This window comes from Schistocerca cancellata, chromosome 1 (genome assembly GCF_023864275.1).
Source record: "Schistocerca cancellata isolate TAMUIC-IGC-003103 chromosome 1, iqSchCanc2.1, whole genome shotgun sequence".
Taxonomy (NCBI): domain Eukaryota; kingdom Metazoa; phylum Arthropoda; class Insecta; order Orthoptera; family Acrididae; genus Schistocerca; species Schistocerca cancellata.
In genome coordinates, this window is record NC_064626.1 from 357,273,026 (window position 1) to 357,300,489 (window position 27,464).

General features: G+C 39.6%; 1 protein-coding gene across 1 annotated transcript in view; it reads right to left on the reverse strand.

The window, feature by feature from the left end:
* Window positions 1–426: 426 nt before the first annotated feature.
* The window catches only part of LOC126176212 (fibrous sheath CABYR-binding protein-like), a 77,555-nt gene continuing 50,517 nt past the window's right edge, over window positions 427–27,464 (reverse strand). The window contains exons 2-5 of the mRNA XM_049923391.1: window positions 10,912–11,119; window positions 7,901–8,082; window positions 1,090–1,233; window positions 427–972 (exon numbers count right to left, since the gene is read on the reverse strand). Coding sequence (XP_049779348.1) covers window positions 862–972; window positions 1,090–1,233; window positions 7,901–8,082; window positions 10,912–11,119 — 645 coding nt within the window. The 3' untranslated portion in view covers window positions 427–861. The remainder of the gene's footprint in view (window positions 973–1,089; window positions 1,234–7,900; window positions 8,083–10,911; window positions 11,120–27,464) is intronic.

Here is a 27,464-nt window from a genome sequence, read left to right on the forward strand (position 1 = left end):
GTATTTAAAAGAACACAGTTTGCAGTTTACCAAAGTTTTATTTCAAAATAATGCAAAATATTTATACTCAAAGAGTATATTGTACAAATTTAATACTATAACATGAATATACTGTACAGAAGTTGTGTGTAGAACAACACTGAGGTAATAGAAATCTGATTCTGTGTTCAAGTTTACAATCTGCTACATATTCTAAAAATCCAATAATTAAAATAACTGTGCCAAAATTCTGGCATTTGAATAACTATTGTGTATTTACAGTCTTTAAAATTTTTTACAATAAATTAGAAGTTTCAAAATTGCATCCATAACCCAGAATGGAAGTACATGCAAAGCATGCAGCTGTTCTAAACAAATGCAGAAAATTTATAGTGTATAATAAATATGGCACACTTACATAAAAATTTTGTAAGTTTCATTATGCATTGTTTTTGTAATCTGTTTACAACAGGCAAGTTATTTATGTAACAATTGGTAATTGCAATTTTTTGCTTGTTTGACAAGACCAGTCTTGATATGTTCATTGTATTTTTTGTATAGTTTGGATGTTTACAAAAGTCTGGCTGAATGAGTGAGTGACATGCACAACACTTTAAACAATATATGATATTACATAAAATTCAAACGTACTACACACATACACATATGAACCACTCACACTAATATTCCTCATGAAATGCAAAAAAAGATGCATGATAAAAGGATGCAGCATATAAAACAAGTATCTTGGCTCTCACAGGTACTTTAAGCTGTCAGATGCTTTCACTCTTAGCTGTTAAGTATCCAAAGTGAGGCAAGACATTTATTCTGTTGTTTATCTTTGTGGTTGATAAAATACTTCAAAAGCTTCTATCAACTTTGTCAGCATGAACACCGACCACTCTTTGCTTCACTTGCTTTACCATCGAGAGCAATTTTTTCTGTGTCTTTTGCTGTGTCATTCTGGTGTATTAATTGATCATTTTGCAGAATCTGTAATTAGAAAAATGTAGAAAAATATGATTCTCAATATCAAATTAACTTTTTAAATCCAATTTAGTATTGATAAATGGATGGCCAAAACCAGTAAAATTAAGTTTTGAGGCTTACCTTCTTGACAAGAGTCCTTGCTGCCTCATCAATGTTAATATTCTCCTTGGCAGAAGTTTCATACCAGGCTGTGAAACCTTTTTCTTTACAATATTCTTCCATTTTAGCAGGATTATTGACAAGGCCTTCTTTTGGTTGATCACACTACAAAACAATGGAAACATGGTAACTTTTTCAAGAAAGAGGTTATTTTCTTAAAGAACAGAATATTTGAAGCAGATTCCACCTTTTAAGCAGAAAGTATTTCCATATTTTGTTCTACAAGTGTTCTGTGTAGGATCAACTTTATTGTTTTAAGGTTCAACCTTAAAGCAGTCGTTAATTTTGCTTAACACGTTGAACCAGTTACTGTTAGTTTAAGAGAAATTAAATCCATTGTAAAGAATTTTAAAGTGAATATATTAAGTGCTGCTTTTAAGGTTTGTTAACAGGTAATATGCCCTAACTAGCTCTGATAAGGGCCAGTAGTACACTATGCTTCTTTGATCAGGTTTCAGTTTAATTCGAAAGGTAGAGACAGCATCCTAGAAATTCAATCATTAACATTGCCCTCTTAAAAGCTTTTCAATTAACTCCCATGGCATTCCAGTAAAGAAACAGACTTCAAATTTGGCGTGTTAGAACTGACATTTTCTGGGAAATGTGTGGGAACATTCTTCAAATTTCAACATAGTGTGTGTATAAAGTTTAATCTCAATTTAAGTGATTACACAGAAAAGGAGGGACATTTCTCTTTCACTCTAGTAGTGAGCAGGAAACAGGTCTTTGCACCTGAACATTTTTAACATTTTTTTTAACATTTTTTAACTCAAGGTGTCCAAGCTATTAGGGACTACATGAAGTCACTGCAAATTTTCAAGTGAGAAAACTGAGCATATATTAAAATATTAACCAGTATTATGAATATTTCACTTCAACAGTTATAAACAAAATTATTGAAAATAGGACAAAATCGTCCATAGCATCCACATTGGACCTAGCAGATGACACATACTTGCAATTCATAAATTTCTCTCAGTTTGTATTATTTGATAGAAAGTTTTTGCATCACTGACCACTGAGTACACACTATGAAACAATTGACTTCTATTTCACATATTTTTGAGGCTTGTTTTATTGAAGTAATTACTGTAATTCAGCTGATTGTGGTCTATCACTTTGTGAGCTTTAATCCATAATGGGTAACTTTCCAAGATATTCCCACCTTTTACAGTAGGTGTGTATTGCAAAGTTCAAAGAATATAAGATCCTTTTGCTACTGGGACTTAAGATCTTTTGAAAGTAACTAATTGCATACTGAGTAATTTATCATTGAAGTGCTTTATTAGTTCAAAATTTCTTGCAACACTGTATTGCCTCATACCAGCAATGTTGAAGCAGAAGTTTGCCACTTTTATGGAGACACTGCTCATCAGAACTGCACTCAGTGTTACTGTAGAAAGCATCCCTTAGGTTCAAACAAACTTTATGGACTGCAGCAGTTTATGGGTAACTTTTCATCTACTTCCTGTCATGCTCAACTAGGGTCTGCATGTTTCTAGACACTAGCAGGCACACAATATTCCTGAAACACTCTTAGGGTGGCAGCAGTTGGTCCCTGTAAGTCTTAGCTGAGAGACCAGTTTAGATTTATGATATTGTTACTTCATATATTGTGGACTAACCTACTTCTTTAATTTACAAATAGAGCCACAGTACCATCTTTCTTCCTTTGATTGATTCCAAGCTGTCTGCTTATTTGGGATTACTGAGTATGAAGTATTTAATTTTAAGATTTAATTTCCCCCAGTTTCCAGCACTGGAAGCTTTCAATATTTTCTGGAATCATATTTTACCTCTTCCAGCCAGTTTGTGGCATTTAAGACACATTTGTGTAGGGCATTTGAAGTTTAGCTTTTAGCGTATTCTGTTTGATTTTCTGTTTCTATACGAATCTTTTTTGGTTTAATTTTTGTGTGTTGAAACATACCAACATTATCTTTGTGGAGATGCAGAAACAATATAAAGTAATATCACAATAGAAAGAATATGTGCAGTAACTTACAAGGGGTTTCTGTAAAATAATCTAAACAAGCTTTAAGAATCAACAGTTTTACTGCACTTTGAAAAACAGTAAGGGTTTATACTCCACCCTCCTTGAAACATTCAGAGATAAGCCTCAGTTCTAGTGTAAGTGGGAAGGAGTTTAACAATAGTTATTGTAAATTTAGCAGTTACCTGCTCATCCAGAATTTTCAAAGCCAGGGAAGGTTTGTAATTGTAGTTTTAATTGTAACCTACTAAAGAACTTTAAAGCAAATCAATAGGCATCAATACTCTAATTCCTCACTGATTAATGCCAATAACCAAAACTTTGAACTAAGATGGTAAATATGTCTGTTACAGACCCAAACACTGGCTGCCTCTAACTGGTCCACCTTGTCATTGCAGAGCACAACTATGAACTTTGAGTTCACAGAAATGAGACTGATACCACTTTTGTTCTGTAGCTTCTCTTAATATTTACAGAATTCAGAATTGCATCATACTGTCCCACTTTAGGCTGTTTGTAGTTTTCATGACATCAAATCTAATAGTATGATTAGGTTCTGGAGCATAGAATGCTAACCAAGTGTGACTGCCTCTTATTACCACTTCTACAATGATCAGTGTGGGACCGGTGAAGACTGCTTGCAGTACTATTGTTTTGAGGCAAAGAAAGCACTACCAAGCAGCCTAATTACTTAGAGTGCATAGTAAATACTTCAGACTGTAAACAAAGATTGATGCCATTAATTGTGCTGAAATTATTCTTGTTAAAACCTTTATAAATACTGGTTTGCCAGCTGATATCTGAATTTAATCCCAAAAGGAATGTGTGATGATACAGTTGTGTTTAAGGGTCAAAGATATTCACTGAGGTCTGTGCACTCACCCATAGAGGGCTAAGACTATTCATTTCCTATTTAGACAGTTGTATTTATAGGATTATACTCGTCTGCTAAATTTGATGTTCTCTCACCTAGTACTCTTACCTAATAGTGAAGGTTCAGTAGTTGCTACTAGTAAGGTGTCCAGGTTTACACATCAGGATGTAACTGCAGGTGTCTGTTTTGTAGAGCTAAGTTCCTAAAGTGTGCATTTGGCAGCATTGTGCTGTATGAATCATCCACAACTTCTGACTGCAGTAAAGGCAGGTTCCAGCAATATTCTTTGTATTAACATTATTTTCAGTTTTCTTTATAAAGGTCAGAGACTACTATATTTAATATTCCTCTAAATGTGCTTTGGTTACTTGAGGGAGGGAAAACCCACCTAATCCCAAGGGAATGTTCTGAGTCAATCAATCATTAAGTGACTGAAGTGAATGCAGAAGATTTTGCAGCTTAAATTTTTTAAATGATAAATAGGAACGAGTGTTCAAATTATCCTGTATCAAACCAGACAGAGCCTGGTGTGTCAAGAATAAGCATAAATCTGCACACTGGTGTATTGTAACACTTGAGGAAAAATAACCGTATTTGAATGTTTATTAAGAATGTTTGTGTTTAGTGTGATCTGCAATGTCGTCAGTGACCCTACATGAAAAACATGTGAACAAGGTTGAATAATTTCAAAACCAAGCTGTATTGACAACTCATGCAAACAAGGATCTATAACAAAATATTGAGAGATGAAGAGTCATAAAAGAATCCCTGAATTATATGCAACACAGCAGAGTAACTAGAGAAAATCAGTTACTATGGTTGGATGGTTACTTAAAAATGAGTGACAGCCACTCTGCAGCACGATCAATATTTTTTTGGAAAAGGAATGTGGACACACACAACCCTTAAGCACACACCACACACACATCATTTGAAATATAGGGAAAGTTTTGTGGGTTATAGAGCTGCCCTCATAGCATTAAAATTATAAAATATGCTTTATCACTACCTGCATTCACATATTGCACTTGCAAATCCTCTCACCATGAGAGAAGGCCATATATAAAAGTGTGATGTCCCACTTTTAGTTTTGTAAAATATACTTCAACTCTGTGGCCTGAAGGAAGCAGTGGTTGCACCATAGGTTTCATTGACCTGAGGTTACTGTATCATTCTCAGCCACTGAGCCTCCCACAAAAAAGACTGACAGGGTTATGTACAAGGTGACTGCCTGAACAGCAAGCACAAGATTGGAGGGAGCAACCCTCCTTGGCAGTTGCATTAATACATTACTTTCCCAGATCCCTGTGCACTCCAGAACACCAGAAAAATTTTTCTTCCTCCTGCCTTTGCAAGGGAAAGAGCACTTCCAGCATCATGGCTCAGCTATCCACTAGACATTTCTGTACAACAGCAAGATTAGCACTTTGGGAATCAGTGCACATGTCATCTTTCACACCAGTGTACTTAGTATAGCAAGTAGTTCTGCTTAGCAAATGGGAAACTGTCATGTGATACCTACACTGAGAACAATCTGGGAACACTTAACATTAAGCCTGGATGGAGGTTTAAAATGTCAAAATGTAGTTTAAAATGTAATTGGGATGCAGGTCTTCATGCATTCCTCAAATTCTGGAAGCAACATAGGCCTCTAGTAGACAGGGGTATCCCCTGCTTCACTTTTGGCTTTGGATCTTTGTGCCATCCAACTATAATATCTCAGGGCTCTCCCTTGCACATATACCAAATCACATCATTGCTCACTTTCAGATACTGAATGCATGTTCCTCAGGTAGCCAGTTAACCTAGTTTGAAACAGATATAGCCCTACACACTATATACAACAACAAATTGACCATTGCTGAAAGCCTCTGCACACTGGCTGCAAATATAGGGTTGTGCAATAATTCCCTGTTGATATCTATACACCAATGGTGTATTGCATACAGTAATTTGAAGTACAGAGGCCTTACTGATGCATAAATCAGACATGAGATGTCAAAAGCTGGACCTTAGAACAGTTTTTTTATGCTTTCCGATGAGCAATATCCAAGTCACAGGTGAGTGACTTCATGCAGCCATCATGCACTACTGCCAATTCAAAGATTGTCATGAGGGCTTAATCCACACTTAGATCCAGAATAAGAAGTTGACATCCTTTCAGTCTGGAATATCAAACCTGATGAGAGGCTCCTCTGTAAGCCATTTCCGTCCAGTTTGAAGCAGGTTTCAGAAATGCAAGCTAAAGATATATTCTGCATTTTGAGTTCTCTTAGCAGGCTCTACTGGTAATGGGTGAATGAACATTCTAGTGACGTTTTCAAGATTGTTATTCAAAATAATGCTTTTAATTCTGTTCTTCGTGTCTTATGTCTGATTATTTTCTTGTGCAGAACTGTTCCACTGTTAATATCAGGCTACAGGTAGATATAAACTTATTATCAATATATTTCACATCACAGGAAATTTTTAGATGGTATAGAATTTCCAATGCATTGCTCTGGTTGAAGGACAGTACTGAAACATCAGAGTGGAAATTAGGTCTACTGAACTGTCTACTAAACATTCTTCGAGTAAGGTTCTTACCTGTGAGAGACACTCTTGTTATCTGCATTTGTTACCTGCATTTGTTACTTTCAGGAGTTAACTGGGAAGTCCTTTGTATTTTTTTCTGTGCGGGAAGTGTTAAGTAGAAATTGATAAGGGAATGATTTGTAAGTCAGTACATAGAAAACATTAACTTGAGTTTGGTAACAGTATACATGATTCAGCTACTAAAATGAGCATCTGCTGCCATACTTGCTGAATTATTTTCACTCCGTTTGAGGCATCTTTAACCTTCTGACTGTATGGCAAACTTTACACTTATGAGAATTGGACAAGTCTTTTCCATAGATATAGCTTTCCAAGCAAGGCTAACATGAACAAGCATTAGATGCTAATTTATGGGTGAGTGTAGCCACATGTAACACCTCATGACTGCAAGGCTGCATTCTGCAATACTAGAATCTGAAGCATTTATATTATCAAAGAGAGGAATTGTGTATGTTTGCACTTTTTATGTAGCCCCATGCAGATTAACTTTGGGATAATTTGTGACTCAAGTTCAACATGTTCTGAGTAATCAGTGAAAGAAAGCCATCTGTTTATTTTGTGAATTGTCATGTTAACACTAACAGGAGATTTTATTTCAGAACATTTCCTGCTCTTCAAATTTAGAAGCTTAATACTTTCAGTTTATGTTTGTGGTGGCACCAAACTTTGAGCCGTTTCTTTTATTTTTCCAAGGTCTTCCTCTTCACCTACAAGTGCATGCAGTGTAGGGTATTCCAACCTCCTCCAGTTTGTATGTTTGCTGCTGTAGCATTTCCTCACTTAACCTACAAAACTGATGTGATTGAATCACTCTCCAAAGCACATTTTTCCATTTGTCATGTGATCCAAGTCTGCCTAAATTGTACAGATTTTTTCTGATGAATTCTAATTTATCAATAGACTATGGAACTCTAAGACAACTGTTTCAAAAATGTGTGTTAAATCTCTTCAGAATTAGTGTGGAGGAGATCAACAGTATTTTAGCCTACATTCCTTCACAAGAGCTTATGGTGGCACATGACTACTGGAATTCCTCCTCCAAACACCTAGAAAGTATACTGTGTTTACACACACACACACACACACACACACACACACACACACAATCTCTGGCTTACATTGATTGCTATGCAGTTTAAAAATAGATATATAGGTTTTTAATATTCGTAGTGTACATGATGAATATAAACTGGAGAATGCAGAGAATTTTATGTATTGAGAAATAGAAGACAACACACAGATAATACAAATAATAGCCATATTTCATGTTTTATTTTTCTTACCATCATTTGGTATGAATAGCATCTTACCTTATTTGCAAGAAGAACACAAGGAATGGGTGAGCCATCTTGTAATGTCACTTTGCTGTCTAGGTCCTGCTTCCATTTCATGACAGCATCAAATGTTGCAACACGGGTAACATCGAACACAATGAAAGCACCCACTGCCTCTTTGTAGTAAACCCTTGTCATGTTGCCAAACCTCTCCTGGCCTGCAACAAAGCCATCAGATCCAATGCAAATAACCATGTGAAGCTAATTATATCAAACCAACCATTTCTGATGCTGCAGACAGCATTGTGCATTTTAGACAGTGCTCTCGTGTACACAGGAGATAGAATGATAAATTTTAGGACATCTAAATGATTGTACAAATAAAAATGCCAAGATGAACTTTTCTAAATAAGGAAAGCAATGGGCATAGGTGTATGGCAGTACCACAACCAGAATTAAAATAATCTTACCTATTGTGGTTCAGTGACTTAAGGTCTGACTCAGACTTCAGTGGGTCCCGGGATTTTTTTCTGTCACTTATTCCTCCAACTCCAATATCTATGTGGAAAATGTTGCATGATGTTTTGGTGTCCTAATTAGGTACATCAGTTTTAAGACTGAAGGATAGCAAGGGCATACCATTTCTAATAGCACCATACTTTTAAAGCCAATGTGTTTGAACATTCATTCAGTTTAAGGACAGCTTTACATTACAAGTTATTCATTGTTTTTATTAGTAGTGTAAGTACCTTCATGGTCATGCAGTTTCACTTATGAGGGCATTTGAAAAGTCTGTGCAGAAAGAAACTACTTAGGTGTTTGGGGGTAAACCTTTATTTTTGAACAGTCCTTTTAGACTTTTACACTTCATCCAATGCTCTTCTAATTTGTTGATTCTCCCAAATAATAGAAATTCTCCAAGTCTGCAAAATAGCTATTAGTTACTGCAATCACCTATTCATTTGAATAAAATCTTTGTCCCACCAGCCATTTCTTCAAATTGGGGAACAAACAGTAGTCCGAGGGAGCCAAGTCAAAAGACTAGGGGGGGATGTGAAATGATTTTGAATCTTATTTCAATTTTGCGACTACAACTGCTGAGGTGTGTGCTGGTGCATTGTTGTGATGGAAGAGGGCTTTTTCTTGCAGCTTTGTCTTGAAACAGTCCAATAATAATGAATAATATGCACCTGTGATAGTTTTACCCTTTTCCAGCTAGTGTATGAGGATTATCCCTTGCGAATAACAAACGACAGTCACCATAACATTTCTGGCCGAAGGAATGGTCTTCCTTTTTTGGTGCAGATTCCCCTTGGTAACCCATTGTTAAGATTGTTGTTTGGTCTCAGGAGTGTAGTGATGTATCCACATTTCATCTACAGTGATGAAATGACACTTAAAGTCCTGCGGATTCTTCCTGAACAGCTGCTAACCATCCTTGCAGCACTTCACTATTCCAGTTTTGGTCAAGTGTGAGCAATCACAGAACCCATCTTGCAGATAGCTTTCCCATATCTAAATGTTTATGCAAAATATTATGTACCTGTTTATTTGAGATGCCCACAGCACTAGCATCCTCACACACCATAACTATTCTGTCATTCATCACCATATCATGGATTTTATCAATGACTTCTGGAGTCATAACCTCCACAGGGCATCCAGATCATTCAGCATCACTTGTGCCCATATGGCCACTCCGAAAATTGTTAAACCACTTATAAACTGTTCCAATCGAAGGTGCGGAGTCACCGTAATGTTTATCAAGCTTCTCTTTAGTCTCCTGAGGCGTTTTGCCTTTCATAAAGTGATGTTTAATCATCACATGAAATTCTTTTTCGTCCATTTTTCAACAATCACTGGACTTCCTTGAATTAGCACGATTGCCAAACACAAAGAAATAGACCAATATGGCTGAAATTGTGTTTGTTGTTTCCGAAGATGCTACTAATAAATATGGTGCCATCTCTAGGACTTTGCAATGACTTTTCAAACGCCCCTCGTAACAGAGGCAATAGGGCATAAGCATTAGGTATGAAGTCAGTAAATAATATTTGTAGTGTGAGGTTTCGCTGACCTCATTACAGTATTAAGACATAAAAAACCAGAAAGCTGAAAAGCTAGCCCAAGGATCTCCAGATGAATCTTTATGTTCTGAAGTGAAAGTCATGACGACTCACCACTGCTACCAACACCACCATAAAATGGACCAATTCAAATTAAAGGAGGCTTTGAATTAAGAGTATCTAGAAAGTAATTTCCAGTTTAAATTCCCACCTTACAACCAAAGAACAGACCTAGACTACAAATTTGGGTACATTTTCATCGTAATGCCAGTATTTCTTTTTTAGAAGTATTGCCACGTGTGTACTTTGAAGTCTGTCTTTATTAAAACATAAATGTGCACCTGTAGTTCTTACCTTTATTAATGTGCTTCCCATTCATTGCCGTATTTGGAAGGACCGACTGTTTTAATTTGGTACTATTTTAGAACTCGTGTTTGAGGCAAAGCAAATGGGAGGAGTTAGCTTCTTTTGGGAACAATTTGAATTGGACTTCCACATTCAGCTTTAGACTTAGTTATGGAAAAACCTCAAACTTAAGCTGGAACCAAAGATGCCAGAATTTTTAGATGTGTGACAATATTACCCAATAATGAAATACCAAATATGAATGATGATTTATAAACCTTCTTAACACTCAATATTTAGACCTACCCGCTGCTGTTCCTTTCAGTGTAATGTCTTACATGTATGGGGTTGAGTCAGCTGTGATAGCAACAGTTACTTCCCTAACCATTGTTCAGTCCGGTCACAAATTAAAATTGACAGTTTGCAAGTGAGATCTAATCATAGAATGTAGAATTACTTTGCACCATGTGAGCCCAGTGGTCAGATCATTCTCCTTTTTGGCTTTGTTAGAAAAGAGGAAATCCCCAATTTTCTATATAAAGATATTACTGGGCGATGCAATGAGCCACTAGGGAAGCATATTTTGCCCTACACCCCAGTTTACAGAACACACTGTGCTGAATAGACATGACTCACCAGCAATGTCCCACATCTGCAGGCGGATTATGGTGTTTGAGTCCCAGTTGAGGACTTTGAGCGCGAAGTCGACGCCGATGGTGGCGCGGTAGTGCTGCGAGAAGAACTGGTGCACATAACGCTTGATGATGGACGTCTTGCCCGTGCCCAGCTCACCGATCACCAGGATCTTGTACAAATGCTCGCGCTTCTCCGGCAGCTGCTGCACCTGCAACACGAAATGGGTCGACATCAGCTCAAATCCTTATAACAAAGACACATTTAGACTACCAGCTTAGCAGCCATTTGAGAAACTTCTATTTTTAGTAATAATTGAGTTCATCGAACAAATGAGTGAGAGGTCTCCTGGCGTAATTTGTAGTTTTCCTTTTATTATAACTGCTGTTACCGTACCTGAAATACATGGACTTCTGTGTATTTAAATGTTTAACGTGTGTATTGTGTTTCGTATCAGTGCTATTCTCAGAAAGGAATGTGTTTTAAATCAAATTAACGGAAGGTGGAAAGAACCAGAATGAGATTTTCACACTGCCGTGTAGTGTGCGCTGATATGAAACTTCCTGGCAGATTAAAACTGTGTGCCGCACCGAGACTCGAACTCGGGATCTTTGCCTTTCTCGGGCAAGTAGATTAGATTAATACTTGCTCCATAGATCATGAATACCACACTTCGTAATGCTGTCGAACGTGTAAGGTTAATAAAAGATGTCTTTACAAGATATTACATTACACAAAATATTGCATGACACTAATGTTTAAGTTTTTTCCCCCTTAGTTTGTATCTAAAAATTCAGCCAATGAATAGGAGTTGTCATCTAGAAATTCTTTTAATTTTTAAATGTTAGTTGGCTATCTGTCAGGCTTTTGATGCTGTTTGGTCGATGACCAAAGACTTGTGGCAGCATAATTTACCCCCTTCTGTGCCAAAGTCAGATTTAACCCTGCATAGTGAAGATCATCCTTTCTCCTGGTGTTATAGCTATGCACACTGCTATTACTTTTGAACTGGGTTGGATTATTTACAATAAGTTTCATAAGTGAATATATATACTGTGAGGATCCCTAGATCCTTAAATAGATGTCTGCAGAAGACTGTGGGTGGGCTCCAGCAATTATTCTGATTACACGTTTTTGAGCAATGAATACTTTTCTAGTCAACGATGAATTACCCCAGAATATGATGCCATACGAAAGCAGTGAATGAAAGTAGGCATAGTAAGCTAATTTACTGAGATTCTCATCACCAAAATTTGCAATAACCCTAATAGCATACGTAACTGAACTCAGACGTTTCAGCAGACCAATATGTTGCTTCCAGTTTAACTTCTCATCAATGGACACCTAAAAATTTTGGAAATTCTACCTTAGCTACAGACTTCTGTTCAAAGTCTATATTTATTACTAGAGTTGTGCCATTTACTGTACGGAACTGTATATACTGTGTTTTATCAAAATTTAAAGAGTCCGTCTGCTGAGAACCACTTAATTTTGTGAAAAACCATTTACAATTACACCACTTAGTTCTTTGTTTTTGGATGTTATTACTATACTGGTATCATCAGCAAAAAGAACTAACTTTGCATCTTCATCAATGTGGAATGGTAAGTCATGTATATCAAGAACAGTAAAGGACAGTAAAGGATCTAAGACCGAATCCTGTGGGACCCCATACTTGATAGCCCCCCAGTTTGAGGAATCAGCTCTACCAAGGTGGACAGAAGGCAGTCTAGAGTAGTGGCATTAGCTTTCATGGGCATTCAACTTACGAAAATGTTAATTATAACGACTCGAGGGATGACAAAAAGGCGTAGAAGTGAAGCAAAGAATGTGACAAAGTGGTTAAAGTGAGATGTCGAAAGCAGTTCTTGAGCATAGGTGAGGTGATTTGTGAACTATAAATGACGTAAGAATTGACTTTCGCTAAATCACTGAGGAACGAATGATTACTGAAGTGATTTTTGTGAAAGCATAGCACTTCTCATTTATGTGTCTTCTGCCCAATAAAGGATCATGCTCCTACAATTATATACCGTGCGTTTATATCGAATATGCAAGATCAGAGACTGCAAATTGAAAATTTTAGTCCCATTTCGAAGTTACTTCAGCTACTGTTCTGAATGTGTACTTTTCAGGTAAGATGTGTAATTCAAACCAGTTTCTCGCACAAGTGAATCTTTTTAGTATATATCCGTATAAAATCAAGTGAGGCGCCGCACTATCTTAACAAAATCAATGAAAGATTGCACCATCTCTCCCATGGAGGCGAAAGTCGATAGCTATTCCCAAAGTTCGAAACTTGGCATGAGAACGCCAGTGACGTCACAGTACAGCGTCACCACTGTAGACCATGGCGGTATAAATGCGTTGAAACCATGGACGTCGGAAAAGGTAATTATTACGTCACGAACTTTAAACCCTCGTCTGTCGTCTTATGTAGCCCAAAGCATTAGGTTCACCTCATACACCCCTAGTTCACCACAGATACATCTCTGTGATACCACACTGATGTGCCCATGCCCTGTTTCGCCCGTTGGGGATATGTATCGAGTTATGTGATCGTATCCCAGATACAAACTTCTATCGTGTGGAGCCTTAATTGTTTCATTAAAAATGCCAACTCTCGTCTCTTCAAGTGTAGTAATCGATCCGATTGTAATTAACGATAAAGGAATCACGTTCATTCATAAGCGAAGCCATTCAAGGAATATTTTCTTTTGTTTACATGAATTATGGCTGGGCTGGTTACTTTTATTCTATACCATGTTTCATCGGCTTCCAAACCGCAAATGCTCCAACATCCGAGCCAAGTGCACCGACGGTCTCGTCCCCACACAGCGAACGTATAAACGCGTAAACGAAGTTGACACTGAGCGTTGGCTGATGGGAGCGGCTGTAGATGGAAAATGCCTTTGCAGTCGCTCCCATCAGCCACCGCGTCGAGTGTCAACTGTTTGCGCGTACAATACATGACCACGCAGATTGATGGTGCAGAATCTCATTCCCTAAATTCCTCCCGCCACTATTTGTTATTCACATTCCTCCTCCTCCTCCCCTTTCTAAAAAAAGTTCCTAGCTAGACTAGCCGGATACAGTGATCACGTGTGTACGAGTTGGGTGTAAGAATGTGTGTCCTTTGCTTCCTGTCTGAGTAAGACTGGCCGAAAACTTATGTGAACACTCATTTTGTCGTGCTTGGTTGCCTCTGCGTGAGAGTAGCAGTCTAAACGCTTCACGGTATACTTATTCTGTTAAAGTTTGTTGTAAATAATCTACTGCACTTCAACGAGAATATTTAAGTGTGATATGCACTTCCATACTTTGAAATCAAAGAGATTCAAAAGTCTAATGAAGCAGATTATCGAAATAGACGTACATTCCGATTGCGGTATGTTTGATTAGTCCTGAAAACAAAGTTATTGGCGAGAAATATTCCGGGGAAAGAAGCAAACGGGATACTGTTAGAGATAGGCCTATATGTTATCCAGGTTAAGCTATCAGTACTAAATATATGACAGACCGTTTAAAGCGAAACTTCCATTTTACAAGATCTAAGCGTTTGAGACCACTCCCTGTATCACGTTTATAGTATTGCATAGTGCTACATCATCTTAAAATTATTTTATCTGTTGACCCTGTAAACTTACTGGTCCCACAAAGTTAAGGTTTCGAAGTGAGAAGACAAACTACAGTGGAACGAATGCACTGAAACTAAAAAAACAAGATTTCTATTCTGCATGTAGGTACACCTCTATGCTGTTCTGTATCTGACATTTCAGTGATCGTTCACTTTGTTGGCACGCGCAAGGTACGTAGGCTGCCTTGCGGCAAATAAGCATTGGTTTCGGAGTTCCTGCTTCGTTTGTTATCGATACAAATACAGTAAATGTATAACTAAATGGATTATGAAAGGATACTTTTCAGATTTCCTTCCCTTCTTGATTATTTGAAATTTATCAACAAGAAACAAGTGACATTAACAATTCCAAATGTGTCTTACTACAGCAAATACGCATATAAGAACAGAAGAGAGTTCTAAATCGCCTTCCTGACAATGTTATTCATGTAGGCATTATAATTTAGTATTTAACACATCTGTTGCGTGTGTATGAAAAGCAATGAACAAGACGCAATCGTAAACAGTCTGCTAATGTTTGGGCCTGATTAAAACTGCAGCAGGCCCACCCACTACGGCTTCAAAACTTACACCGTAAACCTATAGCGCCATCTTCCTGTTATTACCTCCACTGCTGAAACTAACGTTTTTGGGCCACGCAACGTTGCGGACGTCGGCTTCAAGTTTGTGACGTAGTGCCGACTCTTACCTCCATGCATAGTTCAGTCTTAATTCGCTCGCTATCATTTCACAGTTGGCAGCTAAAAGAAGAGATTTTGGAATCCGTGAAATTTATTGACATGCAATTTCAATTTTAGTTATTACTAACTACCATTTTGTCAAAGTGTTCACTGTTGTGTATACGCATGAAATTTGTATCTGAGTTGTGAACGTAATTTTGCTTTAGAAGTTAATTAACGGGCGAACGTTAGTAATGAAGTAAATTAGGATTCGACATCGTACTGTTAAGTGCATGTGATCTTTCAGAAATGTCGCCGCTTTTAACCAAAGTTAAAACATTTTTCCGAGCTGTAGCTGCGACGGTGAATACATATCTCTGAACACCTACGTCAGTATGTTATGTGTTTTTATAAGTACACAGACCCGTTTATTTCTACTATGGTTTACATCCGTTTACAGCTTGAACATTTAGCTATTTTTCGACAATCATTTCTGCCCATGCATTTTTGTAGACGCTGTGGCAGTTTTTGTGTGTCCATGTCATACCAGCTCGCCGCCATGCTGTTCAGGAAGTTATGAACCTCTTTCACCTCGTCGTCGTAGCTGAATCGCTTTCCGGCCAAATGTTTTTTTAACCTAGGGAACAGGTGATAGTCATTGGGCGCCAAGTCAGGACGATAGGGTGGGTGGGTGATTCTGTCCCACTGAAACTGTTGCAGGAGAGCAACGGTTTGCCGAGCTGTGTGTGGGCGAGCGTTATGGGCAATGTGTACGCCCTTGCTCAACATTCCTATTCTCCGGTTCTGAATTGCCCGTTTGAGTATTTTCAGAGTCTCACAGTACCTGTCAGCGTTAATTGTGGTCCCAGTGGGCATAAAGTCGACCAACAATACCCCTTTCCAATCCCAAAAAACTGTTGTCATGGCTTTACCGGCAGATTGCAAACATACTACACCACTAACGAACATTTGACATCCATACGCGACTCACCATACACTTCGGTCAATTGGCGATGGATTTCAATCGGCGCAGTGCGCTTTGCGTTCAAAAACCGAATAACTGAGCGCAATTCGCACTTGGTAACATCCAACGGGAGCTCCATTCTCAAACAGCTGCCAAGCCAAGACTGGCAGCGCGTGAAGCACTCTTCATAATCTTGTGACCAACTGCCACACAGTTCTGTACTTATAAAAAATAGGAAACCTTTTGGGACACACACACACACACACACACACACACACACACACACACACACACACACACACAAAATGATTACAGGACTATAGAAATATACCACTTTGCTGTGTATGACTAACCATCGCGAACAAGTGATAAGTGCCAATCGTGTTTATAGACTCCGAATGTAAACATTTTTAAAGCGAACTTCACAGCTGGATGACATGGAATAGTCGTTAGTGTTACGGCACGATTTTCATTTTTGACTTTTATGAATAACACCTTTAAAATTGCATTTTCACTTATTACTGATAAAATCGCCATTTCAAGCACCACTGTCGAAAACTGTAGACTATGTGACTTGTGAACTAACCTGACCTCGACTGAAGATTTTCTTGAATAAATTCGGACGGCCAAAAGTGAGTTCTGTAATCTAATAAAGTTTATTTTGTAGGCCCTCTGAATATTTTGCAGTCTAACACTGTTTACAGACGTTTCACACAATGCCATAGAAACTGTACAGCTGAGGCTTTTACGAATGAAAATACAGCGGTGTTAAGCAATGTTGTATCCGTGCGAAAGATTATCGTCCCTTGCAACAGATACTAAGTATTTTAAGATTCCACTACCTCCTCTGCGTTCACTTCAGCAGCCTTCACTCTTAACGACTACTTATGAGCCTTCACTGACAACAGGTAGTTTTGACGCCCCAGTAGACACTAACCTGGATGAAAGCCAATAACAGCAGCATGTAAGCACTCTTAGAAATGCTTTGGAAACATTTCAGTATCAAATGCTTAAAATTTAATTTGTCTACACCAGAAATCCAACGTACGTGTTAAACAACTTGTCAGACACCGTGAATGAAGTTGATGAGGCTATTACCAGTTTTTTAGAAACTTACCATTTTTCCAGTTTATTAGAAATGAAGTTACAAATTTAGTCACCAACGAAGAAAAGGACCAGAAATTTTTATATGGACACTATCTTCATTCAGCGTGTCCAGTTCTAAGTGGTGCATATCGTGACCATTATGATTTTACTGGAGTATTCGGAAGCCCATTTTATTTAATCTAGTCGATATGTAACAGATGTTACCAAGTGAAAAATTCTCGTACAATGATACAAGTGCTTCTTTCATTGGAAACCGTACGTCTCCCACACCTCGACAAGTAGCAGTATCAGGAAGCTAAATTCGGAGGCATAAAAGTCTACTGCCATTCCTGCTGCTTTAGAATACACAATCGGCTGAGTAGCTCGTTCGGGAACTAAAATATTTCGCTTTCAACGACTTAAAATTGTCTATTCTTAAAGTTTAGACATATTTAAAGTAGTACTATCTACATCAGTTATTGCAATTTTCAACTGACAATATTCAAGCAAGAATAATCTTCAGTGAACCATTAATTCCAATAATTTGGTACTGAAAGTTGTCAGTAATATCTGATCATCGCTCAAATATGCTTTCTAGTCTTCTGTGTCGTTTACGAAGTGTCACGAAATTGTCTCAGAAAGCTGTCAGTGTTAAACTGAGAAGCTTTATTTCTCAGTGTAGGTGCCTTTACGTCCGCCTTGAGAGAAACTGGCTGCAAATACCGACACTAACTCCATCATTCCGGTTACAATAAGGTAGTTTATTTCCACAATAGATCTGAGCAGGCCAGGAAAAGCTGAGTCTGTCCTAAAAGTGTTTCCTTTTTAAACTGAATTAATCTTAAGTTTTTTCCGATCAATTTTCTTTGTAACATTTGAGCGTAGCACCACGTTAGTAGCACATGTTTTACATGGTGTGATAAAAGGATAGGGAGCACAATTTTGAAATTTAATTGCCAGATTCGATAAACTGAAATCTGGAAACGAAAGATTGTTCGAATCACTGTTAAGGAACTCGAATCTTAAGTGGTTCAGACATATTTCGCCTACCCCTCTTGCGCAGCCAGTCCCAAAAATGGCAAGTATTCTGTACACAGCGTGTTAGTGCTTAATTGTGTGACTGTTGCTGTGTCAGATTGGAGCCGTTTGCAGATGTCTGGGAACAAGTATCAGCTAGTCAGTTGCAACATGACAATTGACTGCATTAAACAATCAGTACAGAGTACGAACACTTTGCGATGTTTTAGTTAATTCGTGCATTTCACGAATGCTGTTTTCACCAGGCGTACATGTAACGCAAGTTACATATTCATTACAAGACTTTTTCAAAATGGAACTAGTGCTATTTTCTGGGTATCTTCACAAATATGATCATTAAAAAGCCAAGGTAATTGGCGTGATCTGAGATGGATGGCTGCACTCTTAATGCGCCGCAATCCTTTTGATTATCATATCCGATGCTTTTTCCAGCTCAAATCAGGGGTTACTTTAATGTCAATCACGTAGTTTGTGTGCATACTATGGACTGCTGGACGAGCAGCAGCTCAATTCATTAGCAAGAGCTGTAATTTTAACGAAGTATACCGAGGAGAGCAGCACAGGTGAATAAATTATTCTGACGCCACTGGCTCCAAATCTTAGACAACGCAACTGTCACTCCACCTCATGGCATATTCGACTAACTAGTCTTACCCAATTAAATTTTAACCTTCAATGGCAGTGTACGTTTCAGGTCGAAAACTACGTTGGATCCTTACCGGCTCCACCCTTCTTCCACAGGTTGAAGGTAATTTCAGAGTTATTTGTTTTGTTGCCGAAGCAGAATTATTTCCAAATCGAGGTATGGAAACAGTTGTTTGAACATATCCTCATTTTGAGAAAGCTCCCACTTATTTCACAGATATTCCCTTCTAAGACGTATTCACTTGTTTCATCGGGAAGCTATGGTAACGGGCCATGCAAAGAAAATGCTTCAAACAACATTGTCTTAAGCTCGGCGACAGCTTTGAGCAAAGCAGCCTTGTACAAGTTATCCTTCAGCAACGTGTCGCCTCAGAACGAGTTTAGCAGCAGCCTTCCTTAGATGGTATCGCGATCCTGTCAGCTTTGGTTAACAAATCTGAGCCTTTTGTGGCTGATACCTCTTATCGGACAGAGAAAGCTATTATATTCTAGCTCCTAGATAATGGCAAAGACATTTCCTTTAGTGCGAAATTACACTCAATGCCGTTCTCTAACAGTTTAGACAATCACCGTTCCCCATTGCTTTCCAACTTTCAATTCCTATATTCGTGCAGGAAAATAGGTTAAGCGTGCAGGTAATGATTGAGCCAGGTGTGTTACTGCACGTCACCGTGAAACCTTGTTCTCTCGGCACGTTATAACATTCCACTAAATGGAAGATTTGATATGAGAGAAATATAGTTTTAGTTTGTATGTTAGAAACTTCTGAGCGTTTCAGTAGTTAGTGTTTAAGTGGATACTTTTGGACAAAAGTTTACGACCATCCACTGACTTCATTTTTAGTTTTATCGTGGCTCCGTAGCTATTTTTCTTTACCAGTAATCAAACTTAACGATCTAGTTCAATGTCAGCCGAAGTTTAACAAGTACCAATTTGGCAGGATCTGCGCGTGGCATCTATTTTAGTTTTTCCTCTGTCATTCTGCGTGTAGTACTCTTAAAAAAACAGATGCAGTGCGCACGCCAACATATGTAAAAATTCTTACCCAATCTCCTTAACGTCTATCTTCCCTTTATTCCCACGTGGTACCTAGTGAAATTCCGGTATCTTAACGATGTGTAGAAGAAACTAATTACAATTAAAACAGCTACAAATCCGCCTACACTGTTGATGCGTACGCGGGATTTCTCCCCATTACCGCTGTCTATAGATGTCCTAAACGTAGATTCGCTTCATTCCCAAAATTCCTTTTAATATGTAACATTTGCGACTGACTCGGTCATGCCACCTGAAGCCGTGCGAATACTGGACTTTCCAAATACCAACTTGTTAAGGACGTGTCGTCAGTTTGTAGTTTCGGGGAAAATCGCTTCCCCTGAAATCAACAGGCTTTGGCAACAACGTTTTCACAGTTACACCCGTCTAGTATAGAGGCTTGTATTAGCGGACAGATGGGCTACTGTGCAGCCAATTATTTCTGTAGAAAGTTAGATTCTTACAAAGAAAAAGCAGCCAGCCACTTAAAGGCTATTTATTTCCACAAATAGCGCCATTACCGTTTCGAACCGACAGGTCATCGGCAGACGGCTGTTAACTGCTATTTATTGTTCACATTAGGTATCAAATGTAATCTGAACGTCTACCCTTCTACGGTTACAATTTAGTTTGCATATATTTAAAAAATGGCTCAAAACTGATGAATAAACGTACTTTCACTATCAAAAAATTTACAATGATTGATTGGAAAATTGGTGAAGTGGGACACATGTTCCACGAAACTAATTAGAGCCATTCACGTTTTCATGTGATTCTAGGATTTTATGAGTTAAATTGTTAATTTTAGATTTTATGAGGATGGAAACTACGGAAAAAAATTAACGAATCAGTATCTGAACATTTACTCTCCTGTCAGTGGAAAAACATATCACACACAAGTTTTTACCATATTTGAAAACTGGTTTGACATACCACACGAATTATTTGTACATTTCATGAAGTTTTCTGTGGCATTTGCGTCCCGTTTCACACAAATTATGTACAAACGATAAGAGTTAATGAGGTGCGTAGTAATGTTTCCAAATCAATTATGTATGAGTACAAGTAAACTTAAGACATTCTTGGAACGAAGAAGATGGTGATTTGATGTGATTTTATTGGAAGACGCGGTATGCCATCTATACATGGCGCCCCATTTGATCGCTCAGAGCGTACTGTATACCGCAGGGAATGGGTCTGCAGGCTTGTTCAAGTCTGCAAAGCATCTCGCAACATGCTAGCACTGGACATATGCGTTGGGCCGTCTATATTACTTCAGTGGCCAAGTGTGTCCCATCAACCAAGAAATGGTTGATACCCATCTGAAGAGGTGTCCTGTCTCTCCGAAACCGGTAACGGCACTATTTTTGTAAATAAATAGCACTTTATTATTCTGTTTTTCTTTATAGGAGTCAACTCATTTTTTACACATCCACGGTCTCAAAACTTAAGTTTTCGGAAACATTACGTTAGCGCTGAGGAGTAATTCTTAAGTAATCCTATCTGTCAAAAGGTATGGGGCAAGGAAGCCACTGATCAGGTACACCCTCTGTTCACAATAAGTAAAGTGTCCTAGGTCACAGTAACTAATGAAAGATCATCGCCATTGAACGGTCCACTCCATGGGCAGCCTTACCACGTTTTTATCTTAAGGCTTCTCTCTTACATGTAAGAATGGTGTGTCGAAAGGACAGGCATTTATAATATAACGCTGGGTTGGGTCCACAGGGCTGCATAGTTGAGTGAAGGAAACCTATCTTATTTTTTGGGAATTCTGTGGTATTAAAAGTGAGGGTGAACGAGTGGTTCAATCACATTTCCATCCGCCTTTTTCATAATATTCTACCCGTCTACAACGCCTTCTTGGGCCCATTCAACTGTCAGGCCTTTGGGGATGTGCAGGTCCCTGCATGTCAACACCTTTACTGTATGTGAATCTTGGCGGCGCAAAGACTGTTCCATTAAGTTTCGGGTGTGCAGCTGCAAGAAATCTAATATTTCGGCTGTATAACGTTCAGCCATCTTCAGAGTGAGCCGCAAGACTGCCGCTCCAGTGCTCGCTTCGTCCCTTTATACTGTTGTACCGCGCGACTGCGCATGCGGCCACAGATGCAAATGCGCCAGATACGTTGGTCGGCGGCATAGTGCGCGAGTTTTATCTCTGACTCCGCAGTTGATCTGTGTTGGCATATCGATATATCATTGTGAGCTGCACTGTGACTACGTCTTTGCGAGTTTATTACAGCAAGTACCGGATTCCATGATTTATCAAGATTGAAACCACTAGCTCAAATTCGTCGTCAAGCGAATTTCAATTGCCTCCCTCACTATCGAGTCCCAAAAGGATGATGTAGTTGCTTTCTGACGAAAGCAGTCTGCAAGATGAACTTTCCCACTTACACAAAGAGTGAAGACCATGGGTACTTTCCACAACAAATACAATGAGATGGAATCGTTTCTTTCAGAGATTTTTACCATCCTCACCATCCAGGTTGTCAACCACAGATCCCGTTCCCTGTGTCATACAACGTTCGACTGCCACTCCATATAGTGGTCGCTGAAGCGTGCCCAGAGATTAGAGCCTACCAGTCCCCAGCTCAGGAACTCCAAACCCGTACACAGCAAATGAATGCTGAGCCCTGAGGGCAGAGGAAATTTTGCACACGATAGCACTGGCCTTCGCTGTCTGTACTCAAGGTTTGATGTCTGTGGCACCCAGGAAGAGGTCAGTCTAATTTCACATTTTATCTCCATGTTCCCACTTAGTCGTCGGATTATGTGACTTATCACGCTGCCTGGGCTAACTGGTTACATCGCAGCTCTAACCATTTCACGAGTATGTGCTTCCGTGGTTAAATTTATGATCAACCGAGTTGGGAGCCTGAAAAATGACAAAATCAAGTTTTAAACCGGTCACCATCTGCAGTGTATATAACTGAACACTGACAGTGTCCAGAGGCAGGAATGCGCGCTAAATATGGAGAAGCAGGACGTGCCGGGTCGATGCACGAGCGCTGCAGTAAATCCGTGGGCGCTCCGGACGGCGGCGCCGAAGGCCAGGGCGGCAGAGGCGGCACGCAAACCCGTCGTGGCTGGCACCGCAGCGTGCACGCCTTGCCCCACACAGCCAGCCAGCGCTCTGCGGGACCTGCCAGCCCGCCGTGCTAAGAGCTGCCTCCTGCACTCACGCCACGCTAAAGCCGTCGGCACACGGACCGTGCTGTCGAACGTTAACGTTGAGCGTGCCAAGTTCAACGTGCTGCTGAACGCTCAGGAACGATGCGACTTGTGCGTACGGTACGTGGGCCCCCTACGTGGTATATGCGATCGCAACGCACTCCAGCGACAGTTTGAGGGATGTTTCTAGTTGGTAAATCACACACTTTACTCAACGGGCGCGCGTGAAATTCCCACGTTAGGTCTATTAAAACGCACATTTCCTCCATCGTCCACGAAAAGGAAAGTACCATGTTCAATCAATAAGGACACGGGCTTACAAAAGTTCCATTACAAACAGTGCGGTACAAATTTGGAATACTACTTCGCATAAGATAAACATTATTTCATCATTCCCACACTTTAGTAAAACCCCAACATCAGTCTTACTTGATCACTGTTCCTACCCAGTAGCAAAATCTTTGCAACATGTGAATTACGAAGTGTAAAAGAAAAACGAGCAAAATATCTTTATACAAGTAGCGCAAGCTGTCCTGTAATTAAGTTAATCTAACAAAGTCACCCCTCAAAAAAAAAAAAAAAAGAAAAAAGGCGAACTTATATTTACACACCAAATATTATAGCATATACTTATATTAAATAATGAAGTATGAGAACTAAATAAAAACGCGAATGTTAGGTAAAATTTGGGAGTAAAGACGCGAACCACGGCCTCTTTATAGACTCCGCAGCGGTCAGAAACGCTACCCATTTTTTATTTTTAAATCTCATTTTGTTCTATATTGTTCGTTGAATTTGTTCGTAGCGGACGTCCGTCGACACTCGTTCAGGTTGTTCGTTGATTCGTTCACTCAGTTTTATTACAGAGGGCACGTAACCCTCTGACCAAACACGCTGAGCTAGCTGAGCTACCGTGCTGGCGTCCATTACGCTAAACCAACAACAGACTGCTGCTCCTTCAAAATATTGTGTTACCCTTGCTAAAAACGTTAATCTTAGATAATTATGTTAATTGAAATTTAATTATAACAAATTGCACGATGAACAATGCGTTTTGGGTGGATCTTCAGTGTTCCGCTACCTTCAAATAGCCTACTCTCATAATACGCTCGTTACAATAATTCTTTTGCCATGAATATGATGTTTCTCATATTTGAATGATTCTCAATTTGCTGGTGCTCAGAAACGGCATATATACTGTTGTAACTTGGCAAGACAGCCAAGCCACTAGGAGGAGGAAGCCGAAAGGCACGCGTGAGGTCTGGAACAGTTATAGCAGTTGAGTTTAGTAATAAAGGTACGTAGCTTCTGGAATACTTAACTTTAATCCATAATTGCTTAACATCGGTCTGACGGTACATGCATCACAAGATAAATAGCTAATGATTATGGTGCCTTGCTAGGTCGTAGCAAATGTAGCTGAAGGCTATGCTAACTATCGTCTCGGCAAATGAGAGCGTAATTTGTCAGTGAACCATCGCTAGCAAAGTCGGCTGTACAACTGGGGGCGAGTGCTAGGAAGTCTCTAGACCTGCCGTGTGGCGGCGCTCGGTCTGCAATCACTGATAGTGGCGACACGTGGGTCCGACGTATACTACCGGACCGCGGCCGATTTAAAGGCTACCACCTAGCAAGTGTGGTGTCTGGCGGTGACAGCACATATACATATAGGCTTGAAATGAATGCGAATGTCGCCTCACAACTCTGTACTGAAGGAAGACGGCGTGCGTGTGACGTAGGTGGCGATGTGCCATCTCATTGGTCAACGCTCAGAATATCTGACATACCAGATATTGCTCTGCACGTTCGGAAAGACTCCAGAGCGTGCTATTCCACGCTATGACGTCAGAAACTCGGCACGCTCAATGTTCGGATGACGGTCCGTGTGCCGACGGCTTAAGGCGCCATCTGTTCCTCAACCGTGACTGACAAGGGGAGCCCACTACGTTTGGAACGCGTATTTACTGTGAACTTCGTACACTCGCAGTACTCCATGAGAACAGAATGTGTCGGCAGCAGCGCATACTTCTCAAGCGTTACTGAGAAAATCGCAAGATAATTTCGGTTGTGAAATATATATCTGTGCGTGGCCATTTTTACGATGAAGCGGCGGCAGCCTCGTGGTGCCGGGACAGTAGCTCAGCGTGTTCGGTCAGAACGTTAGCTACTCTTTGCAATAAAAATAACTGAGCGAACGGATCAACGAACAAACTGAACGGCTGTCACCGGACGTCCACCCTGAACAAATTCAACGAACAATATAGAACAAAATGGAATTTAAAAAGTGGTTGGCGTTGAAGCCCTGTAATCGCTGGATCGAGTTCAGTTCGTCAATTTTCTTTATTTTCAACAGTCATTTTGTTTATTATTTCTGTTACAATTGATATAATGGGAAAAATACGTGTAATCTGATCTTTTATTAAATTTGCAATGTTATTTTGCAGTCTACTAATTTTTATTATCACAAATAATATAATATTCATAACTATCGACTAGTAAACGACCTAACGCATAGTGATACTGAAAATGTAAGCTTGTCCGTGTCTTCAAAATTGTTCCTATTTAAAGAGAACGAGAAATTGCGTCTCTGAAGACGCTATTAAAATACACTATACTGCGTAACCAATTATCAGCGCCGATTTTTAAGGAAATACTGCGATATGCATGGTTTGCTTCCAAATTATCGTCTGAAAGAGCTTTTTGAAAATGTTAACGAGGTTTGTTTTCCACGGAAAACCTCAGAAGACCTTGCGTATGCGGAAACATAGCATTTATTCAATGCGGCTGGTGCCGTTTAACTATGTTTTCCATGTTTTCGAAAAATACCATCCCGCAACTTTTAATGTCTAAAGCGACGATTAATTTTACATCTTTCGAAAGCCGTCTGTGCCGGTAAAAACTGAGGTAACAAGTCGTTTCGGGCTGCTCCTAGGTATAAGGGGTTTCTCAAATCATGGAGCATACATTTTCAATATCACTTTATGCGTTAGGTCGTTTACTAGTCGATACTTATGACTATCATATTTGTGATAATAAAAATTAGTAGATTGCCGAATAACATTGTAAATTTAATAAAAGTTCACCCGATTACACGCGTTTTTCCATTACATCAATTGTAATATAAACAGTAAAGAAAATGACTTGAAAATAAACAAACGAACGGGACTATCCAGTAATTACGGGGCTTGAACGCTAACCACTCGGCTGCCGCAGCTTCATGGAAAAAATGGCCACGCACAGGTATATATTTGACGACCGAAATTATCTTTTGATTTTCTCAGTAACGCTTGAGAAGTACGCGCTACTGCTTACACATTTTGTCGTCCTGATGGAGTACTACGAGTGTACGAAGTTGCAACTAAATCCGCGTTCCAAACTTCGTAGCCTCCCCTTGTGAGTTCGTGTCGAATTATGTGGGCAGAACGCAACGGCTGTGGTTCTCGCACGAAACGGAAAGTACGTGCAATTGCAAGTATGTATCGTCTTTGGCAAGTCTAACAATCCAACTACACTGACTGAAAAAATCTCATCAAAAAATAATCTAGAGTAATGGAACTTCGGGAATAACTGTCTACGTAAGCTATTTAAGTGGTTATCACTACAAGATCGCAGGTTAACGTAAGTGCGAGGTAGGCCATTGCAAAGGTGAAATTCTGGTACATTTGTAACCAGAGTGACTGCCAGAACATCGAATGCAAGTGTGCAGACCTGTGTTGTACAAGTGCCCCATGTCCGTTTGTGGGATGGAGTTCCATGCCTGTGGCACTTTGCCAATACAGGGACGGTTAATAATGTTTGTTGATGCACTGTCTTTTCCCGATAGTGTCCCATACGTGCCATATTGGAGGCGTATTTGGTGATCGATCAGGCCAAGGCAACATGTCGGGAACAGTATGTGGCTGAGAGTTACCCTGTTGAAAAATCACCTGAATGATGTTCATGAATGGCAGCACCACAGGTCGAATCATCAGATTGACGTTCAAATTTTGCAGTTAGGGTGCGTGGGAAAACCAAGGCTAGTGCTCCTGCTGTCACGAAATCGCAGACCAGATAATTCCAGATGTGGGTGCAGTGCGTCTAGCAAGCAGACAGGTTGGTTGCAGGCCGTCAGCTTGCCTCCTAACGAACACACGGCCGTCACTAGGACCGAGGCAGAAACAGCTTTCGTCAGGAAACACAACCGACCTCCGCCCTGTCCTCCAATGAGCTCTCGCTTGACCAGTCTTAAATGACGGTGGTTTGAGGTCAGTGGAAGGTACGTTACAGGGAGTCCGGTTCGGATCTTTTTTTCAGATACAACAGTTTTTAACAGTTC